This window comes from Accipiter gentilis, chromosome 3 (assembly GCF_929443795.1).
Source record: "Accipiter gentilis chromosome 3, bAccGen1.1, whole genome shotgun sequence".
Classification (NCBI taxonomy): Eukaryota; Metazoa; Chordata; class Aves; order Accipitriformes; family Accipitridae; genus Astur; species Astur gentilis.
Genome location: NC_064882.1, coordinates 41,439,651 through 41,466,064, shown reverse-complemented (window position 1 = coordinate 41,466,064; position 26,414 = coordinate 41,439,651). Strand labels below are relative to the sequence as shown.

The window sequence follows — 26,414 nt, the reverse complement described above, 5'->3', positions numbered from 1 at the left end:
AAACTCTGTGAGACGACGGCAAATTCCGCCGCTGAAATGCAACGGGCGGGCTTAAACCTTCAACGACCGATACATAATTAAGAATGGGAGCATTTACAGAGTTTTAAAGTGAAGATTCTCCACGCGCAGTATCTAAATATGCCATAATAGCTTATTTAAAAAATAGTATTTATAGAGGCGGCTTAAAACAGTCGCAGGGGAAAGCAGAGCGCGTTGTTTTAACGGGGGTTCCACAATGCCGCTTCGATGCACAAAGCGTCTGTTTTGCCACCTAGTGGCTATTGCGGGGGGACCGCCGGTATTTTTGTGCCTTTGTCATCCGCAGTGCCCATCAGCTCCCAGGTCTTGGAGGAAAATAGCAGGAGGAGACAGCAGCAATTTAAAAAAAAAAAAAAAAAAAAAAAAAAAAAGTATATATAACAGTCACAACCCAGATCACCCATAGTGCTTAAATTTAGCAGAGAAATCAGTAGAAAAGTTCATGTATTGCAGCGCAGGTTCTCCAGAGCCAGAATACAGCCCTGGCTTGAAACAGCGAGCAGATTTCTGAGAAGAGAATTTGAGAAAACAACAGTTCAGGGTCTGACTTCGTTCCTATTGTAAAATGCAGAGGTTGGCATGAAACCAGCTTAGCTCATCCGCCTCACTGAAGCCAAAGGTTTGGGTTGGTACCGCAGCAGCTGCCACTCGGCACCTCCACAAGCTCAGGCTTGTCAGGTGGGAAAGCACGTTATTACACTGCATTCCTCTATTACATTTTCATATCTTTAACTTACCGCGAGGGTCAGACCGCAGTTTCTATCCCCTGACACGTTCAACCAGGTGAAGGCTACAGCAGGCAAACCTTCCCTCCCCAGGCTGAGCAGGCACTGAACATACTAAAAGATAATTAAAAAAAATTAACATACCACAAACAACGAAACATCACCCTTTCTACCCAGCAATCTACCTCCCCAAAGGAATTTCAGAGGCTGATGGAGCGGAGCCTAAGCGGCTGTTTAAGAGCATTTCCAACATCTGGAGTTTTAAACCTCACTATAATAGATATTGGGGGTGAATTATCAGATGTGGGTTATCAAAGTAGTTTTTCAAAAAGAGCACCACAGGTTGGAGAAATTTTGTCCTGCGTCTTCTGGGGATGGATTTTTCAGTGGGCTGTACATATCTGGAGAGAGAGGGGATAAGAAGCAGTACACAGAAGTATCTCTTTTGGATGGCACTGCATTTCTATAGTGTGCATTTCCTAAGTAATGAAGCCACTTTGAAACTAGAAAATTAGATTCATTGCCATGAGACGTTTACACCAGACACGCTCGGATCTGCAAAGACGGTCCCTGGTTTATTCTACTGTAACCCCTGGCACTTAATTGGAAAGACTACATACACGAGGAACTATTCCTCTCAAGCTTTACTTAGGTCACTGAAGACAAGCAGGAGAGAGAGCCCAGACAGATGAATCTAGTTTTAAGAACAGCCACTGTCCAAGGGCTCGTCAACAGCCTTTCCAAAGGAAAACCTGTAGTGTCTGCTTAGATCTGAACTCACAGCTGTCTTTCACAAATACAGCACAAACTACTGCGAATCACTGGCAGCTCCACTGACAATTAATTGCAGATGAAAACTCGAATGCTTTGAGGATCGCAGCAACATCAGAAACCTTACCCTACTTCCAGCAACGTTGGACAAAACACACGAAGAGTGTTTTCCAAATGAGGTTTTGTCCCAGAGCCTGTGTCGTCGGGAAAGACATTCACTGGAATGACACATTTTGCTCTGGGATGCATATGAAATTTCAAGTGGGATGTGCACCACAATCCAAGGTGTCACGATTTAATATTGCTCTTTCAACAGACTTAGGACTTTTATTTTTCTGTAAAATGGGATCCAATCTCAGCTAGGAGCTACATGATGCAAAACCGTGCCTTTATCCTTTGAATTTACAGAGACTGAAAACCTCTAAAAAAATGAGCTTTGAGCCACAATGGAGATTTTTCATCTCTTACCTGTGCTTCTTGCAATACGAGGGATGTAGTCTGTGCTTAAAATGGCTGGCCTGCAGGAGGGGAAAAAAAAAAAAAAAAGGAAAAAAAAGTCAGCTGTTCAGAATATGAATTCTTGAAAACCTCCAGTGTCACCAATCCATTTCGAAGGACAGGCTTTCCACTTCATGCTTGGAATGGAAAGTGATGGCATTGTAGCTAATTACAAATGGCTATAACTTAAGAGAGAAAAATAAATCTATCACCATAGCTTTGTAACACGATAAACACGTTTCAGGTACACTAGGCTTTTAAAAAAACATGGGCAAGCAAACAACATGTGACCGAAAACCCATAGCAAGAAGAAGCTGGAAGTCCCCTGACTCCATTTTAATATGAAAAGTACTGGTGCTGACAACAGCAAATACGTTACTGGAAAACACCAAAAGCCGATTCTCTTTCTGTTGTGGTTTAAGAACAGTAAAATACAGCGCAGACATAGCTTTACACGAGGCTTAACCGAAGTCCTACTAAACAGCAACGGAGACTTAAATGGGATTTACTCCGATGCTTTTAGGTGTGCTGCAGAGCAAGTACTGCTGCGTGCCGAGTTCCCGGGAAGGGGAATATGCTGGGAAGCCGACAGCTGTGTTGGAGGCAACTGGCTTGAGAATTCAATCCATTGCATCGGGTGGGACATTTTGAAAGTGGCTGGAGGGATTTGGAAACACAAGTCTGAGATGTCAGCCCCCCGGGAGATTTATTTTCAGACGCTGATTTGCTGCCCTGACTGTTAAGGTTTGTCCAGGGAAGACCAGCTCCACAAGCTTTTCCCAAACTATAGGAGGACTCTGCTTTCACAGCACAGACGAAGAAACAGCACTGCCACATTGACACGTCTACTTCTAGGATCTCAAACCTGATAACGTAAAAAAAGTTCTTGTGGCAATTTAAGCTAATAATTTTGCTCCTTTATTGCTTTAAATCTTTGCAACTCAAAACGTATTCAAATACTTAAATATTTTTTTTTAAACTTCCTTACTTTATTTCTTGAGCAGATCGTCAATGCTTCCAACCGGCAACCACTTGTCCTTTTTAGGCAGCACATGAAAGAAAGGGGATAGATATGTAGTTAAAGACTGTGCAAGTAACAAATGCCTTCAATGGATTGGCATGCTCAGACGATGATCTACATCGTCTTGGAAATGTCTCAATTGCCTCTAATCATCCCAAGGACATACTGTAGTCTGTTTATGGCAGCCTTGACACAGTGTCACAACCCCCTCAAAACAAATGATGCTCCTTCAAGAAAACACTCTGTTACGGCTCTGAGCAGAAATGTAAAGGCAAAGAGAAGTGCTGAGACTAGATCTGAAGAGCCATAACTGTTTCTGTAGTTACAGAAAATGCAGGAAAGAAACTCCAGATGAGGAACTGTGTGAAAAAAAGACCAACTGGGCAATCCCAAGCCCAAAAGTAGATGTAAAAAAAGAATACTGGATATGGGTTTAGCAAGGTAGTGTGCATGGAGGTCAGCCAAGGAGAGAGCTGAAAAACGACTGGCCTGTGTTGAGCTGGAACTCACAGATGAAAACTAGAACTGACCAAAGGACATTTTTTTCTAAAAAAGAGAAGACCTTTAAAAGTAACTTTCCAGGTCCCCCGAATGCTAGAAGGAAACAAAGAAGGACAGGAGGCAGATGCTGAGGGACAAGCAGCCTGATAAGAGGTACGAGAGCCAGATAAGGTCCATTCTGCAAGAGGCAGACACACAACGGGTGCAGACGGGGGGATGAAAGCGAGCGCTCGGACTACGAGAGCGGGACCACTGCATTGAGCACCTACTCAACATGGAGCTTTTGCTACTAATGAGGCACTCAGCTCTACCTAGGCAAATGCAATTTGAAGACTGAGACGAGTATTAATCAAGTTTTTCAAGCTCTTGTCACTGCAGGAAAATAGCTTACCAAGGAAATCGGAAAGTCAATGGAAGCAAGAAGACAATAGCTGTAAGTCAGAGACCCGAAATCCCATAGTTTCATCTGCAGAAGATAACCATATTGGACTAAGTCATTCAAAAAGAGCCACAAAGGAAAGGAGGTACAGTATAATGAAAGAAACTGGAAAAGAAAACAGATGAATAACACAGTTTAGTCTTCCTGGAAGATGTGTCACTGACCTCAGTACAAAGGCAAATTGGCTAAAATGTGACATGCTCACTAAATTCAAGTCAGGCCACATGACCTCATGTTCAACATGAAACAATAACTGGAATTTAGAGAGAGGGGAAGCCAAATTAAATAAAGCAGTTTAAAAATTATAGTGACGGTTATCCCCCATTTAAACAAACTATCAAAGGAAATAGCAAAAACCCCATCACTTGACATTTTAATATAAAGACTAGAAACCTTTCAGAAAGATTTACTTAAGTCAAAACACAGTAACAGGTTTAATGAAGAAGCAGATCACATTTAATGGCTTTACTAAGTGGTTGGACAAAATGATCTAATACTACTCTCTGCCCTTAAAACCAATGACTTTTTTTTTTCTCCCCCCCCCCCCCCCTTTTTTTTTTCCATTTTACAAAAGGTAGAAAGGTTGGTGTGAACTGAATAAAGGAAATACTGGCAGCGCTGCCTTCTTCAAGCAGAACAAGGGACGTTATTGAAGCATCCACTGAGATTAAACGAGAGGAGAAGAAAACCCTTTGGTCTGAGGTAAGGAGTAAACTGGTAACGGCCAGACTACAGCAGTCAGAGTCATTTGGAAAGTCAGCCTTAATCATTTGAGGTGGAAGGCTGGACAAGAAAATAATAAGGCATTTTCTCAAAAAAACATACTAAAGGAAAAAGCCTGGAGGCTTCTTATAAAGGAAGCTGAAGCGTTTTACCCTGAATGGAAAAGGCCTCTAGTTGTTGGTTTGGTCGCAACCTTGTATGACCTTTAAACAATGTTCTCACATTTTGGATGGTAAAAACAAAGTTATAAAAAAACCCCCAACAAAGTCCCAAACACAAAACAAAAAATCCAACCCAAGCTGCTGGGCCTTCAGGACTGACTCCCAGTCACCCCAACTGGAAACCTGTCCCAGGACCTCCCTGCTGACAAGAGATCTTTTCCGAACCCCCATTTATGCTTGTCTGTTCATATACCAGCGTTTCTTTCAACATTTCTCCTTCCTCCTCAGCACTCCATTTACTATTTATAGTCGTGTCCCCAACTCAGCCTTCACTTTAAGCTGAAAAAGCCAAGTTACTCTCATTTCCTCTCACATAAGCCCTCCACACCTTCAGTCAGTCATTTTGAGAGCCGGTCTTTGCTATGACTTCTGGTCGAGCTCACCCTTTGGAAAACGCATGACCAAAACTAGACATCGAAGCACCAGGTCCTGCGTAGCACCTCTGATCCACTCTCACCCCTACCAAAAGTGCCGGATGCATCTGCCATCACACTGCTCCTTTCCACAGCTGCCCCACAGTGGCAATCAATCAGTCCTACCATGGGAAATCGCTTACGGCTCCTTTTCTAACAACTTTTTGACTTGCAACAACTTGACTTCGCATTTGCACAACTGGTATCTCTCCGCTTTTTTGATACCATCAAATTCTTGTGCAGGCTCCAGAGCCTCCTGCGCACTGGTGATACCTACAATCTTTCAGCTAGCAGCAGTTTCAGTGGTTGGCCTCCTTCTTGGCCAAGATCCTTCATTCAAATACCACCAAAAAAAAAAAAATCCTGTTTGAGGCAGGCACTTTGATTACCTTCTCTTTCACCTTTCAACACTGCCTCAGGTCATCTGTGGCCCTCTGCTGCCATCACCTCCCCAATTTATATTTTCCCACTAAGTGCATCTTCTTCTGTCTGAACTTTATTTAGCACATCCTTTACCAGACAAAGGAAATCTAATCACATTTCCACTGTCCAACAAAAGCAGTCGTAAAAGATACAAGGTTAGTCTGGCGTAACAGCCTTTGTTTATTACGGTACACTTTTCTAATTAGTCATTTACTCCGAGCCTTTAATTTTTTTAATTCAGCTTTTCAGACCATAACCCAGAAGTCAGTACCCATCAGTCTTGTCACTGCCTGGATGGCTTTTCCTTTCTGCTCCAACAAAAGCAGGAAGCTGGATGACTCTCCGCCAGTCAGACTGAAAGATATATTTCAAGCATTAGCATAAAAAATATTGAACACGTTACTACCACAGGGGCAATGCCCTATCACACCCATTAGTGCAGTATTTCAGGCTCAAACCCTGAAGAAGGTTGTGCCTGAGCGAGCGCAGATGACGGCTCAAAAATATGCAGCTGAAGGACAGCAAGCTTCAGAACTGAGCCCGAGAACTGCACGCAATAAATAACGGTGCCTTCATTACTAGTTCATCGATTTATTGATTCACTGGAAACAAAGCTTACTTACATAAGCCGCATCCAAACCGATGCAAGAGAATGAGAAAAAAAAACCAAACACCCTCTTGGTTTTCCTCAGGAAATTTGGTTGCAGATGAGACTGTCAGTGATTCTTTGCAGCCAGATGTTAAATGTTTGTTTTACATATGTTAAAGAAGCATCTTCAGCCTGATAAAGAAGCATCTTAAAACACAAATTATCAACAAAATATGAAATGCTACTTCAACTGCAGGAGACTGCATTTGGATTTTCCAAGTTTTTGGCCACAAAGCTGCTAGAAGTGTCTTTGCTGGGATAACCTGCAGCTTCAGGGCTCTTTTCTGTTATGTTTCATGGAGGGAATAGGAATGGTTTTACCATCAAATAAATTGTAATGGATGATAGTTTTGGCTTTAAATGCTCCAAGGCAAAAACCTTCCACTCTTCCATGGAGACAAAATTACATTTTACATAGGGCTCCTTGGGTACAGACCCGCAAGTTTCAGTCTTTCCTGATTTGCAGCCTCCTAACATTTTCCTAACAGAAGTGGAAGCCACTTTCTAGACTTGCGGGAAATGAGGGACAGTAACTTTTCATAGATCCCATAAAAACAGCTCACTAACCTTAGCTGCACAGTTACTAGTTCAGATTAATAGACAAGAGACCACCGAGGAGGTTTATGTTCAGGTTCACTTTTGCCCATCCTGGATTTCCTTCTTGCAGCAGCTACACTTTGTCTTGCTTTTGCGAACTGCATAGGGATGAAGGACATCTTATCCAGGAGCACAGGAAAGGCCAAACCAGCTTCCAGCTGAAATCCAACCTGCCTTGAAAACACTTCTGCCTGTGCTCAAAGAAACAAACTCCTTCAACGTAGCAAATACAACTACGTCCTGCTGCACGCTTCCATCATCACAAAAGCAAATAAAACAATGGACACTTCTCATGTTGGACTTCGGCAAAAGACGTTTATTATTATTATTATTATTATTGTTGTGTTGCTGTTGTACCTCCTCTGCTCTGCCCACAGTGGTGGCATAAATGCTGTTACCATATTGTAGCGGATGATGCCGGTGTACAAATCAAAATCCATCTTAATTTCAAACTCCATTAGAAACACAGGAAAAAAGATCAACATTTACGAAATGTAAAGGGAAAAATGGTATGGAAAGAATTTTTTTTTTTTTATTTTTCAAGCTTCCAAGACAGTATTACAAACAACAGAGAGCAAAGTAAAGCTAGAAATGAAATACTTGACAGCATCTGTTTAAAAATTACAGCTAAGAAACCTAATAAAAGTTGAATAAACAGTTACTAGAAATAAAAATTTTTTACACATATGATATTTGTCTGGGATTTTTATTTCTTTAAAATAATTCATACAAATGGTTACAGTCACAAACATGATTTTAACCAAAAATATTGCTAGCCTACCACATTACCAGGAAGGAATCAATGTAGGCAATGAAATGCTGCTACTTTTCAGTAGTCTAGTGCCTTTTTCGCATACCACCAATAATATATACTTTAACTGGTGACAAAAAGCACAATGCTCGTTTATACAAAACCTTATTTTGTTTTTCCTCAAAATCTCTTTGCAAGGTTGTCTTCATTTTGAAATAAGGGAATTCATGCCAAAATTAGGAGAAACTGTTTTTCTTTTATTTACTAAATTATTCTAAAAAATAAGACAAGCAGGTAGAAAAAACAATGCACTGTGTGGCGTAGAAAGAAAAATGGGAAAAATTCATTGTCCTGAGAAGTTTGCCAACTGCCTCATTTTTGGGCATGTTTTAAAATATAAAAGAAAGGATTTTTAATCTCAAAATTGGTTTGTTGAATGCCTCCCTTATGTTTTTCCTTGTTGACAGCTAAGCAAACAAACCCTTTTTAATGTTCTAAAAACTGTACACAGACAAGTACATTCATGATATAATTAACTACTAACTTCTCTTGCTTAACAAAGAACCCATAGGACACAGAAACAGTGAATCAGTCCACTGGACAGGGACAAACTACAATTTATACGGAGGAAAAAATGTTTCCAAATCTTCTTTTTGTCTCCCACCTTTTCCTTTTATACTGTATATTGGACCAGTTTCTAAACCAATAATCGTCTCCTCCTGTAAGTTCATGGTTTTGCCTTTAATCAAAATCCAGGGTTTTGTTTTGTTTTGTTTGTTTTCCACACGCTGAAGTTGAAATCTCCGATGTTGGGAATGCTGTTTTTGTAGGCTACAATTGGTCGCTTGGGTGGTCTCTATCAGCTTCTGGTTTGACAGTTTGGCCGGGAGAAGGAGCATGGGGCGGGTGGGCTACAGCAGGGAGGCCGTGTGATAAAGACATAGGGTTGGGGACTATTCCTTCTACTGCTGCAGGTATGCCAGTTGAAGCCACACTTACAACGCCTGGGGGATACCTGCTGAGAGAAGAAAACAAGAACATACATTAAAACCAAGAGATGACTGGCCGGAAAGCCCACCTTGCCTCCTTCCAGAGCTACAGAGATGCTTCTTTTGTTTTCAGACCAGTGAGAAAGACAGTTGGTTAAGCTCCAGATGAGATAGCAAATGCAGATGCTGCTTAAAGAAAGCAAAATATGCTGCATCTTACCCAAATGAGAAATAAAGGTTTGTTAGATTGCTTCTTCAGATTTCAGATTTAATAGCATGAATGACAGCATAGCAAAGGAAACAACCTGGAAGTCTTGCTCCTCTCAAAGTATACCTCAACAAGAAGTAATTCCGTGCAACACCTCTCTGTTCTCTATGACTCTTCCTCAAGTTGACCTTCAGAAATTTTTTTTCTCATGCAGAAATTTTAAAATTTCATTGTTGTGGTTTGGAAAAATATTTCTTTAAAATAATCTTGCAGTCGTAGCTTTCTGATAGCTCCCCAAAAGACCAATCATACCCACACACTCTTAAGACGACAAATTCAAACCTATTGCACCTGAGTAACTTTTTCAGCACCAAAGTTGCCGCTATACTTGTCTGAAAGAGAACCAATACTAGTTCTACAGAGGACAAGTGCTTCAGGCAGACTGCAAGAGAGAGATGCAAACACGAAACTATGGACAGTTTTAAAGATTTCTTACTCTACCTGGATGAACACCGAGGCCTAAATATTTTATGAATTCAACAAAAAGATCATCCTCTGATTCAGCTTGATTTTATGACAGCTCTGGTATTATCAGGCTAAAAAAAATATCTTGCAAATCTACTGCTTCAATCCCAAAGTTCAGATGTAATTGATGAACACTGGTATTTCACAGTGCTGTATATACACAACAGCTACACATCAACACTCTTAACAGAAATGTTTTCTTTTTAGCCAAATACCTCAATATCCATTTGCAAGTGATCTCACGCTAACCACTTAACAATGGCCCTTTGCCTTGCCTCCCCTCCCCATCACAGAGCTGCACACTCATCCCGTGTTCTCTCTTGCTATATTCTGCTCACCCAAGCATCCTAGCGAGACCATTATCCATTTAAAAGCCTAAACACACAAACCTACCACTTACTCACTGTGGTATTTGCCACCCTAGTATTTACTTAGAACTAAATGGGAGAAAAGGCATTTGCAGTCTGGTCAAGCTTTTTTCAATTATCACATTACTCTGCTGTTGATTTTCTTCTCATCAGTTTAACACTGAATGCATCAGAGAATTTCACCCCATTTCAGTACCATCTTCTCGAAAGTAATGCGTGTTTGTGCTGCCCATCCTAAGTTCCCTCAAACTGATAGAAAATTAGTGTAGAACTTATGCAAAACTCAGAGGAGAAAAAAATGCTGGATGAAAGCACATTTACTTGTTGTTTTTTCTTCCACCACAGAAATATCATGGGAACTGTTTTTTGCCAACACTGTGCCAGAGGGGCTCAGCGTGGCTATCTGACATGGCACAGGAACAACAAAGACACCATACGCTGGCCTGGTCATCCTGGGAAAGACTCCTACAGATCATATCATCTGGGATGGATAACCAGTATGTGAAAGACCATACCACCTGTAGGCCAGAGAACTTTGTTCCCAATTGTACACATCTTTACAGGGCTTCCCCTATGCTAATTCCTCTCCAGAGGCTCCTTAGAATTAATTTGCCGTTTCTAACGGAATTAGTTGCTTGTTTCAGTACCTTAATTTGAATCTTGCTAATCAAATTTGCTTCAATTCCTATGAAAACTGTCAGACTGGCTATTGTTTTATTTATTCAAATTTAATTTTGAAACAGCTTATCTGTTACTCTAGGTGCTTCATAAAAAAACCACATGAAATGACAAAACCTTCCATTTAAAAGCCCAACACAGCAACTGTTTCCAACACAATCTTTACCTTCTAACAACGTATTCCCCGAGCATCAACACACCAGAGCTGGGAGAAATCAAGGAGAGAGCAAATTCTGTAACTGCGCTTCCCTCAGGAAGAAAAGTCAGAGCCTCCCCTTGTGAAAATGGACAGTGCTGAATGAGAAGCATCAACAGTTACCTTATGAGCACATTAAGCCGTTCAAACTACACATCTGTAATTCTTCAACTTCAAATATTCTTTCTGTATATAAAAATATTCCCCTTGGACACCAAGTTATAATAATTGGGATTCTACCTGCCAGCAGCTCTCCTCAGATACAGGCTTCCTACAGACTTTTAGTAACAACCAAAGCCTTAAAATTGTTTTTCTCATCCTAAAGCTACACAGTGGCAGCAGCCAAAAGACAGATAACATAGCCCTCTACAGAAACTGTAGTTTGCTTGACAACTCCTAATCCTATTTTGCCATTCTCTTTTCATAATTTTTGTCCCTTTTTAATTGAGTCATCAGGGTTGTTCAAATTGTATCTCTGAAAGGAGGGCACATAAACTCAACAGCCTCTACACACGGGCATTTCTAGCCTACGTAACCTTCCCTTATGTTGCTATGCTTTTCTATTCTTAACCAGCAAACACATTCCCTCCAGCACTTCATAAAGTTGCTCCCAATCTTCCTCCTCTGGCAGCCATAAGTTGAAACGTTTTCCAGGTAAAATGTCCACTGCATTAAAATTTTTGTGAAAGCAGAAGCGAGAGATCAGTTACACCTCCTCTGCTACTTCATACTTTCCCTTCCCCTTCACCCACAGGATCTTAACTTATAAAGAAAAATACAGTAGCACTCTTAATTACAACCGAAAGGCAACTTTGATATCTATGTTAATCTCCTGTATTTTTTAAACTACAGAAGCACCTTGAACTCAGTATGTTAAGCTCTGTTCAAGAAACTGAGTCCGTCCCAAAAGAGCTTAAAGACGTAAGTGCATGCTGTTACGTTACATTACAGAGTCTGAAAATTACCAGTGAAATACTTCAACATGAACTAACTCCTGAATTACCATCTTGTAACTATTCTCATCCAAGTACCTCTTCAGTACCTGTTAGAAGGTAGAGATATATGTCAACATGTCTATATATTGCACAATCACTGTTTACTGGCTGTCAAATTTCACTTTGCCTATAACCTGCATGCTCTGTGACAGAGGAAATGGCGGGGGTTATTTAACAGGCAGCTCAGTAATAACACAAAACCAGGGTATATTATGCTGCTTCACTGGGACTGCTACAAATAGTTCCTTCTCAGGAATATCATTAATCTTTACTCATGGGATAGGTCCTGTTCGCTTGACCTTTTGTGTTGATAGAGCATCTTGCATTTCACATAGTAAACGGTTTCGTATTCCACAGAATACGATGAGATTCAGAAGACCTAGATTATATTCTGCTGATGAATGCTCAATCTTCTTTGCTTGTGATAATATCTGATATTCTGTTCTGTCCTGTACAAGTGATACGTCCAGAATAAAAAAGCCTTGCTAGCTTTAGTTCACTAAACTTCAAACTTTAGTTTGCAGTTTTTAACATAGAAATTATTATCCCAGGTTTTATCTTTTAATGCAATTACATGACTATGATACAGTTATTAGCATATCTGAAACATCATACTGCCTGTTGAAAGACTCCAGAACTCAGTTAGTTGAACGTAATCTTGGACTGCAAAGAAATGACAGAAAAATTTGCTTCAAACAATCAATTCAAATTTTATACTTAATCCACGTAGGAATTAAGCATCAGCAAACACTGCTACTGAAACCAATTCCTTCACAAAGCCTGAGCTTGAAGTTCCGCATATTTTATACTGCACAAAATAGTAACTACCTTTACCCACACTCAAACACTATTCTATCACCCCTCCAAAAAGAAGCTTTCAATATTTTTTGTATGACCCTTAACTTCTCCCTCAAAATTCCCAAAATGAGGTTTCTTTATTGAAAAAACTGACTGAAACGATGTCTAAAAAAGGCATTCAGTTCTGTGTTTATCCTGCTTAAATTGAATACATATGGTCTTTACCTTGTAAATCATTAACTCCCAAAACATTCCTAAGTTAAAATCCATTTCTAGCTGCGAAGCCTGCTTCTGCTCAACTTGTGACCCCCAAAATGAGAACAAACAACTGCATTTTATTTGGGCATGCCACCCTGTTCCTAACTGCCATGACAGGGTTGGAGTTATTACCCCCAGTTCAGCAACACCTGCCTCTAAGCCTCAACTGTATTCAGCTATACTCTCAGTACTCCAAACTGAAGTCAATGAAACCACATGCTCTGTGGAGGAGAAGACATGTGCTTCAACTTTTCATTTAAGCAAATAAAAGCACTGTTCTTCAGATATTTAGGGCTACGGGTACTTTTTCCAAAAATAAACATCCTGACGTGATGTGAGATATATGCGTGTTGATCAAATCAAAGTTATTCTTTTCCTTTGGTGCACTTATGGCTACTGATATAAGGAGATTATGGCAAAGGGTCTGTGTGTGTGTGATGCTCCCCCTGTCATCTCTCCATCACTTTCTGATGAGACTGTTGAAAGTCATTGGGACACAAGAGCTTTGCTTCACTTCTCAGCAGTGCACAGCTGGGTTCTCACATGGGGTAACACACACACAAAAAAATCCTGTTATCTATTAGAAGTATGGGGCACCCATCCTAAAGAAGGACAAAGATAAGAAAAACGTATGAAGGAGGACAGTGGAAAAATTAGGACAAAGAGGTATAAAAAAAATAATGAAAGTACTGCACTGTCCCTTCCCTCAAGGCACTGAGGGAAGCAGCTGTCTGTAGCTTTCTCGGCCACTTTCATCCTATTTATGAGTAAATACCATACTGGAAGATAAAAAATTGCAGACGTTTTTCATAAATAAAAATTGTGTGAAGCTGGCTACTAGGAAAAGTCTGCTGCTAGAACAGCTGCTAGGGATAAAGGGACAGAGAAAGACTCTCAAGCAAACAAAGTAGCTAAGGAACGTACATATTAGACATAAAAAAATTGCCCCTTTCTATTAATTATTAAGAGCTGCTTTCACAGTTGATTGAGAATACATAGATCAAGCCCCTCAACTGCTTTTGCTTAAAAATTGAATGTGTAATTTAGAAAACACTATTTTAAACATATTTTCATAATCATCACAGGCTATTCCACTGTATTCACTTCTGAGTTATTTGCTCTCTCGTACGCCTGGAGGTCACAGAACCGCAAAATAATAGCTTATTATTGAAAAGTCTTTCTGTAACCCACTGCTGTATCATTACCTTCAGCAAAAGGAACATAAACTTCCACTGCACTCACTGGAGATGACCAGAAGTGTTTTACTGGAATATACAAGACACTGTATATTGTTCAGGTATTACTAATCACACAAAAAAGATAAGAAAAGGAAACGTACTTATGCACTACATGACCAACTTCAACTAGCAAAACAAGATCATTCTCCTGAATGCAACAATTATGAAAACAATACAGCTGGGGCCTAATCCAAAACCACTTCTTTTATTAAGAGGAAGGTCTTTTATTTATTCTGGAATACATACCTCTGAATTAAGGAAGTACTTCTTTTACACCTGCAGCACACTTACCTGTATGCAGCACCATTAAGCTCTGGATGAACAACTCCGGGATCCATGCTGGCCCAATGTGTAGCTGCAGTCAAGTGATCTTTGTTAACACAGTTTTTCAGACTGTCTGGAATACGACCTAGGATGAAGCAAGGGAGAGAAAATAAAAAAACATAAAAATTGTGTTCCTTATGTTCTTACTGTATCTATGTTAAAAATAGTTATAAATATTTGCAGTTTTATATCAATACATAAAGTCACACTAAGAGCTTATTTTTGATCCTTGCTGTTCTCCTTTTGTCTGGGACCTAGTTAATAATGGTTAAAATGTTCTGCATAGTTTTTACTTCTCTGTCTCTCTTGTCATTTGTATACAGGGTCTCAATAAAACCATAATCAACAAGAGTCATGCTTTCCAAGAAGCTAAAACTTGAATAAAGAGCATGGCTGCCACTCAAATTCAGTAATGTAGCCTCCTGCTCTGTCTTTAACTTCACCTTCCTCCTTTTCTCTCCACATGTAACAGCAATAAAAACACTTATTGAAGAATGTAGGATTCTGAATGGAATTTTGCCATAAACCTGAATACGACCAACACTTTTTTCCTGTCCTCCTGATCTTCCCCCTCTTTATCTCAATTGCTCTTCACATTTATTTACTATAATGTATTAATCCTCCGCCATCTCTTTCATTCCTACAAAAAAATTAAAATACACCAGAAAACTCCCTTCTTCACTTCTTCAAAACTTTTGCTTAACCTCTGAAGTATAACTGAAGTTTTAAGACACAGATACTGGAAAATCTGTCAACCTGATTCAGCACATACTCGACAAGCCTCTGACTGTCTTCTGTAGAACTACCTCCAGCCCTGCAAAACATGACATGAACAGATACGACACACATTTTCTTCATGACAACAGGAATATTTCCACCTATTTCAATGGGAGATCAATTGGAGCCTTTGCTTTTTTCTGACATCTGTTTTAATGGATCTTTTCTATAGTTTAATCTTACTGTGCATTTGTACACACAGAGGTAGAAAGAGGTAAGTTCGAGTCTACCACTGCTACTGTTGGCAACAGTACTCCAGAAACGCTTTCAAAAACTGACCATGCTCCATCATTCAAGACTTCAGGCTTTTTGTCTCCAACTTCCTACTGGAAATTTGATTAAGGACTTCACTACTCTTTGCCTGCTCTTTCTATCCATCAGCCTGGCCACAATGGGGCTGTAAAAAAGACTTTTCACATAATTGCTTTTTGTCTAGTGGATGCCAACAAATACTTGTTACTCCATGACTTGAGCTTATGTCATTAAAACTTCCTGCGTCTCCTATACACAAGCTGAAAGGGTTTCTTAGTTCAATATCGGACAAGATAAGGTAAATGCCCCATTATGGGTGAATGCCTACCATTCTCCTGATTAGAAATCATCTTCTAAATTTAGCTGAAATATACAGCCATCTAAACTTCTGCCAAAATCGTCCATAAATTTAAACAGTATCTTTCTTCTTCCCATGTTTATCCTTCTCAAGTATTTTTAAGCTGCAATCATGTCTTCCTCCTTGCCCTTCTCATTCTTCATTTTGCTAATTTCTATAGGCATGTTCTACTAGACTCCCCTTACAAAACAGTATTTATTTATTTGTTTAAAACTTGTAACGACCTTTTCACTTGCCACGCTTACCTTCCCGTTTCTTCCACTACTGTTTTCAGTAGTCCTCCTTATTTAATATTTTGCATGTTTTGATGTTCAAAAATATATTTAAAGGTATTTAATCTCTGCTTATTATTTTTAGTTTATACATCAGAACGTCATTGACTTTTTGGTAACAGCAGAACTACCTAACATCTTTATCGTCAGATGATAGTCATAGCTTGCATTCCTTCATCGCACACCTTTTTCCAATTACCTTCTCTCTCTACACGCTCTCTCCTCTGTGTTCCCCTATGGCTTTCACATATCCAGCTTTATCCCACACTTCCTGTACCTTTCCTACATTTGTTTTACTGCAATTCAATGTCATTCTCACCTCCCTAACGTTGGCTGCAGTTTGATCTTACTACAAACCATGTGCAAACACTGAAGTGCTGACAGCTTCAATACAAATCAATGATACAGATCGCTGATAGTGCAATCACACACTTAAAGAAAATATAGGTCTGTCTTCCTAGGCACATGTGTTTGGGCTATTGCACAATATTTAACATAAAATTAGCTCCGTATAGCTGACTCTAATTCAGTTTTCAGACCATAGCCTATTAATGCTTATTTGCACATCAATCATTCCCCTAGGTAGGTATTGTATGCTGGTTTGTGCAATCTCTCCCAGAGCTATTTGGGAGCTCGCAATAGTTATACAACTTAATTAATGTACTATTAAGAGTTCTTCTGGAGCATAAACACAAGGACTAATTCCAGCAAAGGGATGGTCAGATTCTTTAGGTTACCTCTAGAACACAGAGAAATAGTACTGTAAAGGGCAATTCAGATCAGGAGTTTAAGAGCTGCCTTTAATCACCATCCAGAGGAGAGTCTTTTTTCTGCACAGGCCATAAATGAAACCAAACTGCCCAGCCTCTCTAGGCACAAGATACAGGAAAGGCTACTGCTAGTGCTTTTTGTATAGCAGAGCAATATGTTGGCACTGAACTACTCTCAAGGTGACACAGATGGCCCTTCGTGTCTGCAGAGCATTCAGTCTATATTGCCAAGGGGGAAACAGCAAAGTCCTACTAAAGAGAGAACATTAGTGCTTAATGAATCATTTTCCAGTATGAAAATCCTTCCTTTTATTTTAGGCTACAAGGGATTCAAACCAATGCCAAATGGCTCACTCTCCTCATTTTATTTATTAGCAGTGCATGTTCAAGACATAACTGTTTTCTCTTATGTGAACAGTTTACAATTACATGGTAGTTATATAACAAAGAGACTTTCCTCTTTAAAATGCCAGACTTCTTTAGCTATGCTTTAAAGACAGGAACATCTAAAATGCAGTATCCTCCCAATAAAATACTGAAAACTTTGTTTTGAGGTAGAGAATGTGTTGTTGAAATATGAGCATTACTAGAAACAGCATGAAGCTCTAGGTGTTTTATCTCCGAGCATTACAGCCTTAAAGACACTGAAACTCCAGACCGTCCTCTTGGACAAATTTGGATGAACTATGGAAAATACAAAGGAGCCAAAGAGAAAAGATTGAAGGAAACAGAACTGCTCATGACAAGTATAAGGGTGCACCTAGGAAAACGTATGAAAAATACCAGCAATATCTGGATGACTTGCAGTCAAACCCATCAAATGGGTAATATTTACAAGCAACAAAAGAGCAGTGGATTTTTCACATATAAGTACATTTCTGTTATATGGAAAAAGTACTTAATTTGCAGTGCCTGCCTTCTCTGTAATTGCAATGAACCTCCAAAATGATCTGTTCTAGTTCTGAGAATAGACTTAGCGGGTATTTGCTTGTTTCTATGTCCCAAATATTAGAAGTAGTAAACAAAACCTAAGGTTGGCTCTTTCCAGCATCTTTCAAGACTTAAGAATGAAAAGGTTTGTTAAAAAGAAATACACACTGAAGGAGCTAATAAGATGAGTTAGTACCTGTGATCGCCCTTCGGATCTCTCGTGCTGCTTCCTCCCGCATCTCAATTGAGGCTTGTTCACTATACCAGGCTGCATGTGGGGTACAGATCAGGTTTGGTGCATCCTTCAAGGGGCCCTGACTAAAGCTAAATGAAGATTTAAAACAAGATCAAATGACAAAAAATATTGGGGGGGGGGGGGGGGTGTAAGAGAAGGGGGGGAAGAAGAAGGGGATCCAGATGGATTTGTACATACACAGACTAATTTCTACAACAGAAAAGAATTGCATTTCTATTCCTTGTTGGGTTTGTTTTTTAATTGTCAGTTAATTTAATACACTATTCATGGTACAAATAACCAACAACCACCTCTTATAGACTCAAGGGGTAGAACCTAAGTCTAGTAGCAACATTAGCTTCTGTCCAATGCACTTATTGCTAACTACAGGCACTGCCACTCCAGTTCTGGTGCAGAAATGCATAAAGCAAGACCCAAATCAATTCAGGATGCCATTCCATTTGCCCATTTCATCACAGTTTTACTGCATTAGCCAACAAAGCTGTTCTCTCAAGAGTCACTGTCAATGTGACATTTAAAGACAAAATCTTACAATTATTTCCAAATAAGAAGTGTGTCCATCAGCAGCCTCAACTTTTTTTTTTTTTTTGACAATTCAGTTATTTTTTTCCTGTTATTTTTAACTATTTTTTTCATTCCTGTTCCTTTACAGAAACTCCACAGAAAGAAGGAAATTTACTTTACCGATTGATTTTCAGGGAAAGCAATAAATCTGTGTAAAAGTGCTATCACAGATACAGACTAAAAAACTGACAATAACGGAAACTCGCTCCTCCTGTTTATTTCCAGTTTTAATAATCTTACAGCCAATTGTAACAACAGGAGAACAAATATTTTAAGACAAAAGCATGCTTTCAGAGTTGGTCATAATTCATAAAGTAATAGATTTCATCTGTAGTTCAATAAAACATCAGAATATCTGGCAAAACTCTCGAATAAGGAGTTGCATGCTGCGATCAGATAGACATGCAGCACTGAAGCCAAAGGAAATTGTGGCTGTAATCCTGCAACTGAATCTCTGCAGATGGCATCTCCATGCAGTAAATGGGGCTTCCTATAGGTGCAATGGTCTGCTTGTGCAGATCCGAGATCTGAATTGGGGAGAATGTATGTAGCTGAAAGTCCCTTGAGCTGTTAGACTCTGGCTTTGCACAGTACTGCTGCATTGTAATGACTACATTTAGAAGTAAATGAATGCAGGGTATGCATAAATAAAATTAAATATTTGTGATGTGGCATTGTGTCTCAGTAGACATAGAAATTCTACCTAAACAGATACTATTCTGTTTTTTTAGAGCTTCTTTTCCCCCCCAAGCTGATAGAAGAGAGACTGTCCTCTCTAGTCTATGCAACCTGCCCTCAAGTCCTGAATCTGTTCCTCTTCAAAAACTTATGTGGATTGTTCCAGATAAAATTAACATTTCTCCCTGCCCAGACTGAACAACTGAAAAAGGCTTGTCACATACAAGCACTAAGCTACAGCAGTCTATTCTCATAACTCTAACTCAGAAGTCAGGCTCAAGACTCAAGGACATATCAAATAGGCTCGTTTCAGATTAGGAGTGCTGATACCATAGTATCAATGCCACTTTGGGGAGTGGTACATTTCTGCCTAAAACACTGGACTTCTCAGTCAGTCATTCAAAAACTAAGGCTTGTACTACCAGCTCTGCTAATGACAGCAGCGTTACTACTCCCCTGACAGGGTAGAAGAAAACAGAACCTGCACTCTGACCATTTTCCTTATCTTAACTTTTTTTTGCAACCTGTTACATTTATGGCTTTCCTGCAGAGGCAATCTGAACAAAAGTATGTCTTTCCCTCCAGAAAGGTGTCAAAGTAGTTACTTCTCACACCAAATCTCAATTCTGCCTTCTGAAAGAGTCTGTTCAGACATCAACATTAGCTGCCTCCAGAGTTGCATCAATGACAAAGGAGCACTCCCCTCAAAACTATGATACAAAGCCATGCCCAGGATTTGAACCCAAGTCGCTGCTATTTCTACTAAATAAACCCATTGGATTTTTTTTTTTTTTTAAGGAATTAAATCTTGGATGTCACTTTTTTCACTTCTGACCACATACACAAGCTCCATCTACATTTGCATTAGTCCAGTGCTGCACAGATTCATGTTGCTTTACTAAGGAGTATTTAGCTAGGAAATGAAGGAAAAACTCAATTTACTCATTGTTGATTGTATCATGCACTAAGACTTAAAAATAAGAAAGTGAACAAAATAAAAAGAAAAGAAAAGGAAAAGCACCTGAATGGTTCTGACTCATGTACATCTAAGGCTGCCCCTCGTATCCTTCCTTCCTTCAGGGCCTGTGCAAGTGCTTTTTCGTCTACTAACCCACCTCGAGCTGTGTTGACCAGGAAAGCCCCTTGTCTCATCTAGGGAAAGTTAAAAACAAGAATGATGAAATAAAAATAAATGAAATAAAATCGTTGTGGCATTATTTTTTACTCAAAAGAAGCATCCATTACAACAAAGGCTATTCAGCTGGTATAACCTGTAACAGTTGTCTTCCCTTTCCATTGGAAAGTACCACAAAATGTGATGCTTCTAACATAAAATGCTATTTCACAGCACTTAATAACCTTTTGTTTCTTGTAAGCAGTGTCTTTTAATAGAAGCGTTGTTTCAGATATTGTGCAGTAACATGATCAAAAGATACAACTGTGCATATGAAAGTGACAGATCATTTTATGCCTTTTTATTTCACTGTGAAATTGCATGAGACAAACTACAGCACATTCTTAAACAAATTCATATTTTGTAGTTTTTCAACTTTCACACAAATAAAAGCCTACATGAATTTTCCAGAAAAATCAATGCTTTTAGACTTTCACTTTTCCCTTTAGTTGCCAAAACACAGTAGATCTATGTTTTATTTATTTTTGTTACTTCAGCTTCCTCCTCCCTGTGAGACTTTTCAAATAAAGGTCTAAAGAACTCGTATATTATTCAATTAAAAGGCATGAAAATGAATTTGGTTGAGAACGCTGTGTGCCCAGGAGAGAAGCTGTGCTGTGCATTGTGCAGATTAGCATTGTAGATGACACTGTGTGGGGAGAACTACAATAACTTACACCATAATATATCCACAACATGAAAACAAAGTGGCGGTTTAAATAAGAGAGATGGTACAGAAAAAAATAAATTACTACATCCTGCTTCCAGCCACCCTAATACTTCACCTTTTACCAGATGTCTCAAACACAGCTTCTGATCTCAGAAGCATTTCTGTGCATGAAAGTAAGCCTATGAAGAGCAGGAAACATGAAGATGAATGATAAAAATCTCATTCTGTACTGAGTCGATCTCTCACTGCAAGAACAAGAAAACCCCAACATTTTGACACCAAGTCAACTAGTTGAAACCTACACATCAAACTAAAACTTATGTAAATGGATCCTTACTCTGAAAGACTGATTTGAAATACCAAATTCACGAACAAGGAGGTTTGGATGAAAGTCAGCTACGAGAATTTTTTTTACATGAGATCATAGGAAATACTGAACAATTAACATGCATATGCTTGCAGTAAGGCTATAAGAAAAAACAACCACTGTATTTTACTGGCCAGCTCTGTCTCATTTGCACACTCTTGGGCTCACAGGAGAACCATCTACTCGTCTGTATAGCAAAACCAAAGTCGACTTGCAGGAGCAAAGCTAAGGGATACTTCTTTTAGTTTTATTAATTAACTTGGGAATTAGAACAGTGAAAAAACGGTGGCATGATCTTAAGGTGGTCTAGTAACAACAAGACATTGCTGATGGGAACTGCATCTCCACTACTTAAGTCAGCTGAGAGAACTAGATCAAAACTAGCACAGGAAGGCTCACCCAAGTGACAATCACACCTGCTGTGCAGACATCCCATATAGGCTTCTGGGAGCTTATACACCCTTCCTACTTTTGTGCTCTTGCAAATAGATAATTTGAGTTTTAAGTATAGCCTAGTGTACTTATATGCCCTTTGAAGGACTTCAAAATTTTAATCAAAGTGAACCCTGCTAAAATCTTCTGCCCAACCTTAATAACCTTGCTTGAGTTTTCATTTTAGGACTATATACAAAACTCTAAAGCTAGTACTAAGTCCAAATCAAACAGAACATGGCTGCATAAATGCATTCTAGTGGGAATGAATTACATGACTCATGATAAACTATAAGGGTGGATGCAGCTGGAGATGACCCTTAACAATGGGTGGAAGCTTGGAAGAGCTTCACAGCTACAACTGCTGACGGCTGTTAAATTCACCTACACTGAACCTGCATAGCTGCTTTAAATAAAATGTATAGCATTTTAATTGCAGCGCCTTTTTCTCAAATCTGTGAAACGAAAGATGACCTCAGCTTCTCTTAAGAGCACTTGATTACCATGGGTTCAATAAACACAAGCTTGAAAGACTTCTCTGAGCTCCTCTGGGACTACAAGGCCAAGCACAATGGCTAGGCAGAATGCTGACTAATTAAAAGGAAAACCTACTGAAAGAGAAGACTGACACCAAATTTTCAAAGACATTTTAAGGTTATGTAATTTCAGATTCTGAACATAATTCAGGGCAAGACTTCAGTGAAATGAGATGCAGCGTATTTCCCTGTCCTTTGTTTAAAACCTGGTTATTACATGAGCATGCAGTATTGGACAAAAACGGCATGCAACGCTCTCTAAAAATTTTACGCCAACTCTAACATCTGTCAGCCTAAAAAAGCTATTCTGCTCTTTTTGATTCATATTCAGAAGATCTGCTCTATGCAAACTAAGCAGTCAGAGGTGTTACAATTTTATGGGTTTCACATCAGCTGTTACAATACAGACTGCTTTATCCAAACTTTTATCCAAAGCAAGAACTATCTTCTAACATCTTAATCCTTGTTTTAATCATGAAGGATAACAAATAGCAAGGTAAATGCTTATGATGTCCCTTCCAGTACAGACTTTATTATATGCATTTCATTTCAGATGGTATCACTCAGTTTTAACATGTTTTGGTTTGTTTGTTTCTCTGATTAATGCACTAAGCTCTCTCCAAAGCTCACTGCATTTATCCACCTCCACTCAAAACCGTCCTGTGATACACTGGCCAAAGTTTCACAGTCCACTGTACAATGACTGACCACAGCTAAGCCTCCAGACAGTCCGACTGAATTCAGTGTGATCCTGTTTGGGTCTACGTGTCTGCTTGCAAAGACATCTAACCATGTAATAACCATTAAATGTACCTGAGCACACAACAAAAGAGAATGTTCAAGGCAGGGTGACAGATCTCTGTTCTCTTAAGACATTTCATTTTAAACTTCTTAATTTTTTAGAATTTTAATTCGCAAACCCTGATTTTATGTTGGGATGGATTGGCAAAATCCCTAAACTCTCAAATCAAGAAGTGTGTTATATAGTCAGTTTTCTGCCATGATCCTACATGACTGTGGAACATGTTCAGTCATTACTTCAGTTCTCCTAAAGTTCAAGAGTAGTAGGTACAAACTATTTCTCAGAAGCCAAGCAATGATTTTACTGCAAAAGAGCGTTACTGTCATTGTTACAAACAAATACAAACACTACATATAGAAAGAACAGCAAAATCAACTATTGTATCTTAGAGTTTCCTTCCTGTACACTACCTGCATTCTTACATCTCAGTGTTGTATTTCTGGCTGTTAGCTACACTGAGGTTGGAGTCAGAAGCTAGGTATTTAATGAAAAACCTTACTATCAAATTAGTCAATAACAGAGCAGTTTTTACACCTAGATTTTGAAATTATTTTAATATTACCTAAAACATTAGGGAGAGGTTAGTACTAATTCCAAGAAACATTATTTTTCCAAATAATGCAATGCTGTAAATGCGATCCATCCATGAAGCACTCTGCAAGCATCAGGACTGAGCACAGGGGGGAGCCATTTAGTCATAATCCTTAAATTACATCTAAAGAACTCAAACTGAGGAACAAGAGTGAAAGGCAGAATTGCTACCTGAAAATACACAGGTAAAGAAAGTAGCTACTAGAAGACATAGAAAAAGTGCTTTTACATAAATGCAACTTTATTAAATTTGAGCAACATTAAGAAGAACAAACTATTTCCACAAGTGCAATGTTACTGAGCAAAAAGGACAGTAAAAGCAACAAAACATAAGCCACCAGCTATTTACTAATCAGTTATAAATCTGCTTGATCTCAAAGCAGCAAAAGGGAAAGAAATGTCTTTCAAATGAGAATCTGCCTGTTTACGTAAATAAACGCTATACAGTATCAGCCACCAGCACCGGTGTGGAAGGTGCCCACAGAGATTATTACCTGCTTTATGGTGAAGTCATTAATAAGATGATGATTGTGTTCATTCAAGTTGCAGTGCAGGGTAACACAGTCACTGTGGAACAGCAGATCCTGCAAAGTGCTCACCCGCTGCAGTCCCAGAGCACGCTCCATGCCATCTGAGAGGTATGGGTCATAGAAAATCACACTGAAGCCAAAGGCTTTGGCACGTAGTGCTACTGCTTGCCCAACACGCCCTAGAACAAGATAAACATGCAATGAGAACAGATGTGAAGCAGCTGGTGTAAGGTAGCCTCCTCCTTCCTACTGCAAATGCTTGTATCAAGCCATACCGTTTCATACAGCAACTGGAAGAGGATAAAAAAGACGTGGCTCCCATCCCACTTGAAATCATCACTAAGATCAGAAACATTACATCTGGGCTGTTTCACACTGCTTTGTTCAAAACAAAGCAGGAGGTTTGCACTTTTTGCAACTGGAGATCTGAAAAGCCAGAAAAATGTCACGTAATCTGCAAGAATCTGTGTAATACAAGGGCTTGCCTGCTGGGCCTGTTTATGGTAAAACACTACCGCTTGTGAACATCCTGCCCAGGACTTACTCTTACCGATGTTGGACCAGCTGGCTTTAATAAAAAGCTATAAAATTAATCCTCAAAAATGGATGCAATAAAAGACAATTTGTTTAATCTGAAGCTCAACCGTTCTCAATGCATGGAATCTCCTTTCTGAACTAGTGTTTTCTTTCGTTTTTGAATAAAATCCTTTCAGCATTATAGTGGCTAAAAAGAAACCTGTCATCTGAGACTCTAAAATTTTGTATCCATCTACCTAAATGATGAATAAATACAGTCCATCATACGGCACCTAGTTAAGAAGAGTGTGATACCATTTGGTATTCACACTGACCTTAGCTTTTCTCTGTTCCTCTTTCCTTACTGTCATATTTCAGAGTTGTGACTGAAACTGCTTTTTGGGCATGACTCCATGCCACATGTGTCAGGAGGCATGTATGTCCCTTTGAAACACTACCAGTAAAACACAGAGGAAAAAAAGTGAGTACATCTAGTGAGTAAGGGTATTTTGAAGAACAAGAACTCCTACACTTTTCAGGTTAGAAGACTACACACTAAATACTCACATGAGAATATTACAAACGTTAGATAAAGATATTTCAAAAGAATCACTAGACACGCCATAACAATTATGTCTCATTTAAAAAAAAAAAAAAAAGTCAACAAGTTTTCTTTTGTAACATCTGAGTTTGTTCAAAAAAGCATCAAGTTAACACAGGGAAATCCCATCTCGTTCCAATTGCGCTTGAAGGGATTTCCCTTTGCTTTTCAGTTTCGCTTTGAATAAACTCAAGAAGCCACAGAAAGAAAGGTTTTTTGTTGATCATTTAACCTGAACACAGCAATTCTGCAGTGCTCAGTGACAGATGTGCTTGGAATATTAAACAGTATGCTAATCTGATGGGGGCTGTCTGCTTTTCTTTGGGGACACCAAGTTAAAATACTCTACAAAATCTTTTATTTCAATACTTGCATACATGTTATTTGTTTGCTTTCCAAGCTGTTTTTTTATAAACTTGAATTAAGACAATTTTCAGCACAAACACTGTATTATTTTCAAATTTTGGCATGTTCACAGCTCAAGGAACCAGTCACACAACTGTAAACAATTATTTTTATTTCTTTTTTTAAACGAAGCATATCACTTTTACTCTAGCTCCATTCATTTTCCCATGCAACATTCTGTCATCTGTTCTTTTTTACACTCTTTACAACACTAATACCTGAGGGGCTTCAGAACAGTGAAATCTCTTACAACAGACTCTCCAGTTAAAGCTACACTTTCCATTCATTGCAACCAGGCTAATAAACCAAAGCTTTCAGAGTTTCCTTCTGAAACATTTGGGAATCACATGCTTGTACTTCTAGCCAGAACTGTCCTATTACAATTATTTTATGGGATAAAACTCTTCCACAATTGACAATTCATATTTAGTCTTAGTTGTTAGACAAATACACAGGTGGACACGTGTAATTTGCCAATTCCTTTTTAAACTACAGTCAGACAATACAGTATAACCACAAACCTACGACTTTTTTTCCTCTCCTGAAAAACTTTATTATCTACAACTCTCCCGGGCATGAGGGGTG

General features: G+C 39.1%; 1 protein-coding gene across 9 annotated transcripts in view; it reads right to left on the bottom strand.

The window, feature by feature from the left end:
- Window positions 1–7,313: 7,313 nt before the first annotated feature.
- The window catches only part of CTBP1 (C-terminal binding protein 1), a 246,663-nt gene continuing 227,562 nt past the window's right edge, over window positions 7,314–26,414 (bottom strand). For 8 of the 9 annotated variants that reach the window (XM_049794213.1, XM_049794224.1, XM_049794229.1 and 5 more), the window contains 5 exons: window positions 24,272–24,486; window positions 20,227–20,357; window positions 17,904–18,031; window positions 14,316–14,433; window positions 7,314–8,789 (listed from right to left, as the gene is read on the bottom strand). In XM_049794213.1, the coding sequence (XP_049650170.1) occupies window positions 8,603–8,789; window positions 14,316–14,433; window positions 17,904–18,031; window positions 20,227–20,357; window positions 24,272–24,486 (779 nt within the window). In that variant the 3' untranslated portion in view covers window positions 7,314–8,602. The remainder of the gene's footprint in view (window positions 8,790–14,315; window positions 14,434–17,903; window positions 18,032–20,226; window positions 20,358–24,271; window positions 24,487–26,414) is intronic. The other variant, XM_049794211.1, reaches the window with a different exon arrangement.